Source organism: Tachysurus vachellii, chromosome 15 (genome assembly GCF_030014155.1).
Source record: "Tachysurus vachellii isolate PV-2020 chromosome 15, HZAU_Pvac_v1, whole genome shotgun sequence".
NCBI classification, from domain to species: Eukaryota; Metazoa; Chordata; class Actinopteri; order Siluriformes; family Bagridae; genus Tachysurus; species Tachysurus vachellii.
This window is the reverse complement of record NC_083474.1, coordinates 1,410,564-1,420,563: the sequence shown is the minus strand read 5'-3', so window position 1 is coordinate 1,420,563 and position 10,000 is coordinate 1,410,564. Positions and strand designations below refer to the sequence as shown.

General features: G+C 45.5%; 1 protein-coding gene across 1 annotated transcript in view; it reads left to right on the top strand.

Annotated features, from left to right (window-relative positions):
- Positions 1-9,715, top strand: part of pdgfd (platelet derived growth factor d) — a 21,283-nt gene extending 11,568 nt beyond the window's left edge. The window contains exons 3-7 of the mRNA XM_060888699.1: positions 1,280-1,457; positions 3,367-3,420; positions 4,409-4,598; positions 5,652-5,866; positions 8,985-9,715. Of these exons, the coding sequence (XP_060744682.1) occupies positions 1,280-1,457; positions 3,367-3,420; positions 4,409-4,598; positions 5,652-5,866; positions 8,985-9,113 (766 nt within the window). The 3' untranslated portion in view covers positions 9,114-9,715. The remainder of the gene's footprint in view (positions 1-1,279; positions 1,458-3,366; positions 3,421-4,408; positions 4,599-5,651; positions 5,867-8,984) is intronic.
- Positions 9,716-10,000: the final 285 nt, after the last annotated feature.

Here is a 10,000-nt window from a genome sequence, read left to right as displayed (position 1 = left end):
TGAAGGACAAGTAGACGACTGAGTGAGTGGACTGAAGGACAAGTAGACGACTGAGTGAGTGGACTGAAGGACAAGTACACGACTGAGTGAGTGGACTGAAGGACAAGTAGACGACTGAGTGAGTGGACTGAAGGACAAGTAGACGACTGAGTGAGTGGACTGAAGGACAAGTAGGCGACTGAGTGAGTGGACTGAAGGACAAGTAGACGACTGAGTGAGTGACCTGAAGGACAAGTAGACGACTGAGTGAGTGGACTGAAGGACAAGTAGACGACTGAGTGAGTGGACTGAAGGACAAGTAGACGACTGAGTGAGTGGACTGAAGGACAAGTAGACGACTGAGTGAGTGGACTGAAGGACAAGTAGACGACTGAGTGAGTGGACTGAAGGACAAGTAGACGACTGAGTGAGTGGACTGAAGGACAAGTAGACGACTGAGTGAGTGGACTGAAGGACAAGTAGACGACTGAGTGAGTGGACTGAAGGACAAGTAGACGACTGAGTGAGTGGACTGAAGGACAAGTAGACGACTGAGTGAGTGGACTGAAGGACAAGTAGACGAGTGAGTGAGTGGACTGAAGGACAAGTAGACGAGTGAGTGAGTGGACTGAAGGACAAGTAGATGACTGAGTGAGTGGACTGAAGGACAAGTAGACGAGTGAGTGAGTGGACTGAAGGACAAGTAGATGACTGAGTGAGTGGACTGAAGGACAAGTAGACGAGTGAGTGAGTGGACTGAAGGACAAGTAGATGACTGAGTGAGTGGACTGAAGGACAAGTAGACGACTGAGTGAGTGGACTGAAGGACAAGTAGACGACTGAGTGAGTGGACTGAAGGACAAGTAGACGACTGAGTGAGTGGACTGAAGGACAAGTAGACGAGTGAGTGAGTGGACTGAAGGACAAGTAGATGACTGAGTGAGTGGACTGAAGGACAAGTAGACGAGTGAGTGGACTGAAGGACAAGTAGACGAGTGAGTGAGTGGACTGAAGGACAAGTAGACGACTGAGTGAGTGACCTGAAGGACAAGTAGACGACTGAGTGAGTGGACTGAAGGACAAGTAGATGACTGAGTGAGTGGAGGAATGAAGAATGAGTAGATGGACTGATGGATGAACAGATAAGAAGCTTAAGGATGTTAAGATTATACAGAGTAAGTAAACAGAGGTTGAGGAAAAAAGGAATACATTAACCAGACATACTAACATGGCTACTGAATTGTAACCGTGTGTGTGTGTGTGTGTGTGTGTGTGTGTGTGTGTGTGTGTGTGTTTATAGACATGATTTTGTGGAGGTTGATGACATTTCAGAAAGCAGCACCATCACTTGGGGTCCCTGGTGTGGACGGAACGTCCCGAGTCCCATCACGTCCAGAAACAACATCATCAGAATCACCTTCAAATCCGATGACTTCTTAGTCGCCAAACCGGGATTCAAACTTTGCTACTCGCTGCTGGTGAGACACGCACACACACACACACACACTCTCACTCACACACTCACACACACACACACACTCACACTCTCTCACACACTCACATACACACACACACACTCACACTCACACTCTCTCTCACACACACACATACACACACACTCACACACACACACACATACACACACTCACCATGTTCTAAGAGCCTCATACTTATTTTAGTGTACACTTTGTGTGTGAAGAATTCTTTCATCTTCACACACACACACACACACACACACACACACACACACACACACACAGTAGCAGCTGCTCTCCACAAAGCACTTTGTGTAAATATTAGTGTAGAATGTTCCAGATTCAGCATGTTTATGCCGTTCCAAAAAGCCTTCTAAAAGTGTGTGTGTGTGTGTGAGAGAGAGAGAGAGAGTTAAGGTAGAAGTATTTAAACTGAGTGAGGGATAAAATACCACAAAATAAATATTGAAATGACATTTTCACACTACTAACATTTACACATTTTGCACAAAAGTGTTGTATTTTAACACCAGAATACACAAATACACAATTTTCCCACCAATCAAAATGTCATAGAAACCAGTTAGATGGTCGACATGATGTTGGTTGTCATATGTTTCCAGCTCTGGTCCTGTAGAACCCAGTGCTCTTTACATCCCAACACATTTGTTTCAATGTTGGAAGATTTGCTCAAGTTCACCTCAGTCGTGTTATTGTCGACCCGAGACTCGAACCCACAACCTTAGGGTTAGGAGTCAGACTCTAACCATTAGACTTCCCCCATATATTCCCCGTATATACCATTGGTAAAGACCAGGTGAGACCTGTGGTACAGGCAACAATCCCATATTCTCCAGGGTATCTGTGGTGGTACAGGCTTACTTGCTAATAAAGGGTAAGGCTGGTGGCACAGGACCAGGTTCCCAGGGTAAATCTGGTGATCGAGGACAATTGCCCAGGGTAAATGCAGTCATACAGACCTTCCTCCTCTACAGTGAAGGCCACAGTTCCCCAGGTATTGTTGGTGATATATGGACACAATTATTCCCAGGGCAAGTCTGGTAGTATAGGCTACATTGACCCCATGAACATTCAGGTCCTGATCACACTTCTAATAAAAATGTGTGTCACAGTCAGTAGTTCATTACGTCACTCACCATATGACTGAGTTAGCTGTAATTCATTAAGAACACAGTCAGTAGTTCATTACGTCACTCACCGTATGACTGAGTTAGCTGTAATTCATTAAGAACACAGTCAGTAGTTCATTACGTCACTCACCGTATGACTGAGTTAGCTGTAATTCATTAAGAACACAGTCAGTAGTTCATTACGTCACTCACCGTATGACTGAGTTAGCTGTAATTCATTAAGAACACAGTCAGTAGTTCATTACGTCACTCACCGTATGACTGAGTTAGCTGTAATTCATTAAGAACACAGTCAGTAGTTCATTACGTCACTCACCGTATGACTGAGTTAGCTGTAATTCATTAAGAACACAGTCAGTAGTTCATTACGTCACTCACCGTATGACTGAGTTAGCTGTAATTCATTAAGAACACAGTCAGTAGTTCATTACGTCACTCACCGTATGACTGAGTTAGCTGTAATTCATTAAGAACACAGTTAACAAGAGTTAAGTACAATTATAAGGGATGCCACTGAACTGGGGAGAAAATTCTGTAGAGCTCATGGGGAGGGAAAAGACTGAATAAATCTGTACACTTGTGTGTGTGTGTGTGTGTGTGTGGGGATTGTGTGTGTGTGGGGGTGTGGGTGTGTGAGAGTGGGTGTGTGTGCGCTCTGAAATAAAGACTCTTTTTAGCTTCAGGCTTAATTCAGGGATACAACTTACTGTATATGCCTCTTTTTCTCCACCTCTTTCTCTGTTTCTTTCAACGTCTCTCAGATTGATGCTCCGCCGTCTTATCTGAATAACTTCGAGGCTGTCACAGTTGCATCGGTACACACACACACACACACACACACACATACACACACACACAACCCTCATCATAAATTCACTGTTTTATTTTCACTTTTAGATGGTGTAATAGCTCTAACTATATTCATGCACTGTTTCCAATACAAAGAGAAACAGATTATATTTTCTTCCCCCATTTTTCACTCACTCACTGACTCACTCACTGACTCACTCACTGACTCACTCACTGACTCACTCACTGACTCACTCACTGACTCACTCACTGACACACTGACTCACTCACTGACACACTGACTCACTCACCCACTCACTGACTCACTCACCCACTCACTGACTCACCCACTCACTGACTCACTCACTCACTCACTCACTCACTCACTCACTGACTCACTCACTGACTCACTGACTCACCCACTCACTGACTCACTCACTCACTGACTCTCTGACTCACTCACTCACTGACTCACCCACTCACTGACTCACTCACTGACTCACTGACTCACTCACTGACTCACCGACTCACTGACTCACCGACTCACTGACTCACCCACTCACTGACTCACCCACTCACTGACTCACCCACTCACTGACTCACCCACTCACTGACTCACTGACTCACTCACTCACTCGTCTCCCCAATGTCCCTTATTTTCAATTTTCATTTTTATCTCTGTCCTTTATTCTTTGTCTTTCTCTGTCAAACTTATTTTACTTTTTCAATTTATTCCTTTACTGTCATAACTCTTTATCTGTCTCTCTCCTTTTTTCACAATTATTCTATATGCCCCTCTCTCTCTCTCCCCCTTCCTCTCTCTCTCTCCCCCTCTCTCCTTCAACTCTCTCTCCCTCCCCCTCTCCCCCTCCCTCCCCCTCTCCCTCTCTCTCTCCCCCTCCCTACCTTCCTCCCTCTCTCCCTCTCTCTCCCCCCTCCCTCTCTCCCCTCCCTCCCTCTCTCTCTCTCTCTCTCTCTCTCTCTCTCGCTCTCTCCGTCACACACACACTTCAGAATGCTGTGTCTGCCTCTAATGCTCCGTTATCAGCCGATGCGTTGGATGATATCATTGCGGGATTCAGTACAGTGGAGGGGGTCCTTAGACACCTGAATCCACAGACCTGGAGACAGGACCTGAATTCCATCTACACACAAACACACCAGTACATACCAAGGAGCTATTATGCCAACCGTGTAAACAAACGTGAGTATAACACAGAACAATACACACTACTCTGGTAGAAAATCCACATAAACCTGCAGGTAATATCTCATGATTCCTAAAGTATATGTGGTGGTGTAGTTGGTGTATGTGGTCTCTATGGTAAAGTCTATGGTACAGGACCCAGTTTACCCCATTCTTCAGGGTAATTACAATCAGACATGCCCCTATCCTCTGATTAATGCTGTATGGTGTAGGTCACAGTTCCCAGGACAGGACTGGCTTCCACAGGAACCTTCTGTGATACAGGTCCTCATACCTGTTTAAAAACACAGTGTAATTCCCCAAGGCTTCTGCTACAGTCTCTAATCATCAGTGGTGGAGACACGGTTCTAATCCAACCTGATGGCCCAAATTCAGTGGTACAGCCCTTAAAGCCCCGGTACAGGCTCTGATCTACTGTCCTACAGTCCATTAGGAAAATCACTGTGGTTAAGGCAAATAACAAAATACAAAACTTTTGCCTTATTTTCTTAAATGTTTTTGCAAAAAAAAAAATAGAATGAACATTAGTTGTTCATTGAACTACTACGTTCTTACCAAAGACTCGGGCGAGGATGGATAGTATTTAGGGAATAGTTAACTGTTCATGTTTATGACTGTTTGATGAAGTTTTTATTTTATAATATGACTCGGTTGTGTGTCCTCCTCGTTCCACTTACACACTACAAAAACGCACAAACACAATGATGGGCCAGAGGGCATACATTCCTAATCACTTATGTAAGTGGGGTGTGTGTAGTGTTTGTGTGTAGTGTGTAGAGTCTGTGTGTAGGCACCAGAGGGCATACATTCCTAATCACTTATGTAAGTGTGGAGTGTGTGTGTGTAGAGTGGGGTGTGTGTTTGTAGTGTTTGTGTGGTGTGTGTAGTGTGTGAGTGGTGTGTGTAGAGTGTGTGTGTGTAGTGTGTGAGTGTAGAGTGTGTAGTGTGTGTGTGGAGTGGGGTGTGTAGTGTGTAGTGTGTGAGTGGTGTGTGTAGAGTGTGTAGTGTGTGTAGTATGTGTGAGTCACTACCTCTGTCTCTGACTGACAGTTGATCTGGATCGTCTGTATGAGGACGTGAGGCTGTACAGCTGCACACCGCGCAATTTTTCCATAAATCTGCGGGAGGAACTGAAAGCCACCAACGCTGTGTTTTTCCCACGATGCATCTTGGTGAAACGCTGCGGTGGGAACTGTGCCTGTGGGACAGAACATTGGAACTCCTGCACATGTAGCTCTGCCAAAACAGTCAGCAAGCTACATGAGGTATTGTCTAATCAAACACACACACACACACACACACAACACATTAATGTCCTCAACAATGTCTTTACACTGTAACAGTATTCATTCATCTAACTCTCAACAAAACGACCTTCAGCCCCTCTGATGATAAAAGGATCCATGATTCCTTTCATATCTGTACAGCAATTATTTCAGCAGCAGGTTACAAGCAGTGCTGCGCTAACGCTAAACACAGCAGAGGTGTCATAATCCAAGAATATCTTATTGACATGTTCTTAAGAATCCGTGATTCAACCTCCTCATTTCAATCATGTCTAATCTCCAACATACCTTTTAACACCTTCTCAAGATATCAGAGAACATTGTTGCTCTTCAGGAATAGAAAGATTGCTGCATTTAATTCTGGTTTCCTGAAGCATCGAATTATAAAACCGTTACTGGATAAAGGTGAGGTCTCCGTCGTTTGAGAAATGCTTCAGAAAACTGCGTTGGGCCGCCAAACAAAACAAAAACAAAACAAACGTGTAGCCAATGAGCAGAAAGGGGCGTGTCTTGTCAATATGGGTGGAGAGAGTGTTCAGTGTGCATGTGTGACATTAGCAGAAAGAGGTTTTAACATTGACATGGAGGATAAAAACAAAGAAAGAAAGTGAAGAAAGACTTACGATAAGGTAAGAAGTAGGACGTGTTAATATAGGATCAGCTTTCCAGCGCTGGAGAGAACTGAAGGAGCAGGAAGTTGGTCACATATTCACAGATTGGAGTTTCCTGAGTCAATAACTCCTGAGCTAAACACTGTTACTACACAAATAACACCTCTTTTCTATCGTAGTAATGTAGAGACGCAGCTACAACCGTGTTTTGTGTAGTAACAGTGTTTAGCTCAGGAGTTATTGACTCGGGAAACTCCAATCTGTGAATATGTGACCAACTTTACTTAAGACGCCGAGGCGCTTTTTTCCTTCTCGATAGGTGAGTAACGTTGGTTTTGTTTTGTTACACAGAACTAATATATGTCTTTGTCCTTTACATGATTATGCTTGTGTGTCATTTTTGCTTGTTTGTTTATCTACAATCGTATTGTTCTTCCCTTCAGCTATGATGAAGACACATTTCTTTCTGTTAGTCGCCTGGGTTACGTATGTATGTGTGGGCGGAGCTATCGATACAGGGGTGGGATCCGTTTGGGTTAGGGGCGTGTTTGTTTTGGTGATTTTATATGTCAACATTGGCTTTCAAACAACAGAGTCCTCACCTTTAAAGTAGTAAATGACCCGATGGTAGTGTTGTAGTTATTGGAGCATTTGAGATAATAGACTTGTGAGATTGTGTGCAGGATGTCAGCATCACGTCATGTCCCCTAATTCTCCTAGATATTGATGAACATATTGAGTAGAACTGACCGGTCTGTGTTTTGGTTGTACATTATTATGAACAGCAACTTCAAAAAGAGGAATAATTTGACGCTTGAAGAATTCTTTAATTAAATCTGCTTGATTGATGCACATCATGATGCACTTGAGGGACTTTGATGTTGATGAATCAGTGTTGACGGAGCGCTGGTTCTGTGGCTCTCGCTCATGGCTCTCTGCCCACACAGATATCACCAGGCATCTTCTTCTTCTGCACTGTTGTGGAAACAGGACTATGGCTGAGCACCGGTTTTCATAACTGTATATATTACTAACTCATTTTTTTGTCATTTTCTATAACCATGAATATAAAAATAGCCCTAATAAGTAGCACACTGAGAAACCGACTAAACCCTGGGTTTAATATCTTATTAAAGATGATCTTTTAACAAAATGTTTTATAAAGCATGGCTTAAAGATCTACAGATTAAGCAAATGGAAGCCTTTAAATGTCGTGTGTGTGTGTCTGTGTGCGTGTCTGTGTGTGTGCGTGTCTGTGTGTGTGCGTGTCTGTGTGTGTGCGTGTCTGTGTGTGTGCGTGTCTGTGTGTGTGCGTGTCTGTGTGTGTGCGTGTCTGTGTGTGTGCGTGTCTGTGTGTGTGCGTGTCTGTGTGTGCGCGTGTCTGTGTGTGCGCGTGTCTGTGTGTGCGCGTGTCTGTGTGTGCGCGTGTCTGTGTGTGCGCGTGTCTGTGTGTGCGCGTGTCTGTGTGTGTGCGCGTGTCTGTGTGTGTGCGCGTGTCTGTGTGTGTGCGCGTGTCTGTGTGTGTGCGCGTGTCTGTGTGTGTGCGCGTGTCTGTGTGTGTGCGCGTGTCTGTGTGTGTGCGTGTCTGTGTGTGTGTGCGTGTCTGTGTGTGTGTGCGTGTCTGTCTGTGTGTGTGTGCGTGTCTGTGTGTGTGTGCGTGTCTGTGTGTGTGTGCGTGTCTGTGTGTGTGTGCGTGTCTGTGTGTGTGTGCGTGTCTGTGTGTGTGTGCGTGCGTGTCTGTGTGTGTGTGCGTGTCTGTGTGTGTGTGCGTGTCTGTGTGTGTGTGTGCGTGTCTGTGTGTGTGTGCGTGTCTGTGTGTGTGTGCGTGTCTGTGTGTGTGTGCGTGTCTGTGTGTGTGTGCGTGTCTGTGTGTGTGTGCGTGTCTGTGTGTGTGTGCGTGTCTGTGTGTGCGTGTCTGTGTGTGTGTGCGTGTCTGCGTGTGTGTGCGTGTCTGCGTGTGTGTGCGTGTCTGCGTGTGTGTGCGTGTCTGCGTGTGTGTGCGTGTCTGCGTGTGTGTGCGTGTCTGCGTGTGTGTGCGTGTCTGCGTGTGTGTGCGTGTCTGCGTGTGTGTGCGTGTCTGCGTGTGTGTGCGTGTCTGCGTGTGTGTGCGTGTCTGCGTGTGTGTGCGTGTCTGCGTGTGTGTGCGTGCGTGTCTTTGCGTGCGTGCGCGTGCGTGCGTGTCTGTGCGTGCGCGTGCGTGCGTGTCTGTGCGTGTGCGTGTCTGTGCGTGTCTGTGCGTGTGCGTGCGTGTCTGTGCGTGTGCGTGCGTGTCTGTGCGTGTGCGTGCGTGTCTGTGCGTGTGCGTGCGTGTCTGTGCGTGTGCGTGCGTGTCTGTGCGTGTGCGTGCGTGTCTGTGTGTGTCTGCGTGCGTGTCTGTGTGTGTCTGCGTGTGTGTGTCTGCGTGTGTGTGTCTGCGTGTGCGTGTCTGCGTGCGTGTCTGCGTGCGTGTCTGCGTGTGTGTGTGTGTGTGTGTGTGTCTAATGTAGGTGCTAAAGTTCTCTCCAGGACCAAATTACTACAAAAGGAAAACCAAAGCACGCTGGACTCTGGAGGAAATCAACCTGCAGCATCATGAGCGATGCGAATGTGTGTGTCACTCACGGCCACCTCGATGAGAGACAATCTCACCCGCAGACACCCACACACACACCCACACACACACACACACACACACATCCACTCAGTATTTCAAACAATAATCGATGTAGCTTTAAGTATCTTGCTCTTTCTTTGTCTGTAATTTTGTACTTTTTATTCGTCTTCATGCACACTGTTATTTATTTCTGTTTTATTTTAAGACGGTTTTTTCTCTCTCTCTCTCTCTCACACACACACACACACACACACACACACACACACACACACACACACACATTCCAGTCTCCCGGGTTCAGTTTAAGCCAGAGGAGTGTGTTTTTACTCCTTATCCAAAACAGTACATTCCTCTCATACCAGCCCTTCCTCATAAACACACACACACACAAACACACACACACAAACACACACACACAAACACACACACACAAACACACACACACAAACACACACACACACACACACACAGTGCTGAATGTACTGTATGATGACTGTAGCTCTGTGTGTGAGACTTCAGGTTCATTTAGCTTAAACCGCTCAGATTAAATAATTTTCCATTTCATTTGTCTTAAAAACACAAATAAACAACAGATTTTCAAGGTCCAGCCTTCACCTGTGTGTGTTTTCTGCTTCCTGTATGTGAGGCGAGTGGGTTGTTGTTATATACAGGGGGCTATTCTGAGAACAGAGGGCTGCAGTATCATGTCTGACCCTTCAATCTGACCCCAACTTCCTGGGATATGCGAAAACATATTTATGTGACAAATAGCTTCTTTCTTCTTTACTTCCTCATGAATTATTTATGAAGTTCTGCAGCTTGTTCCAACAATATGCCTGCGGTTCCTGAACAGAGTGTGTGTGTGAAACTGAAATGCTGAAATATGATGTGCACTAATAATAATGGCAC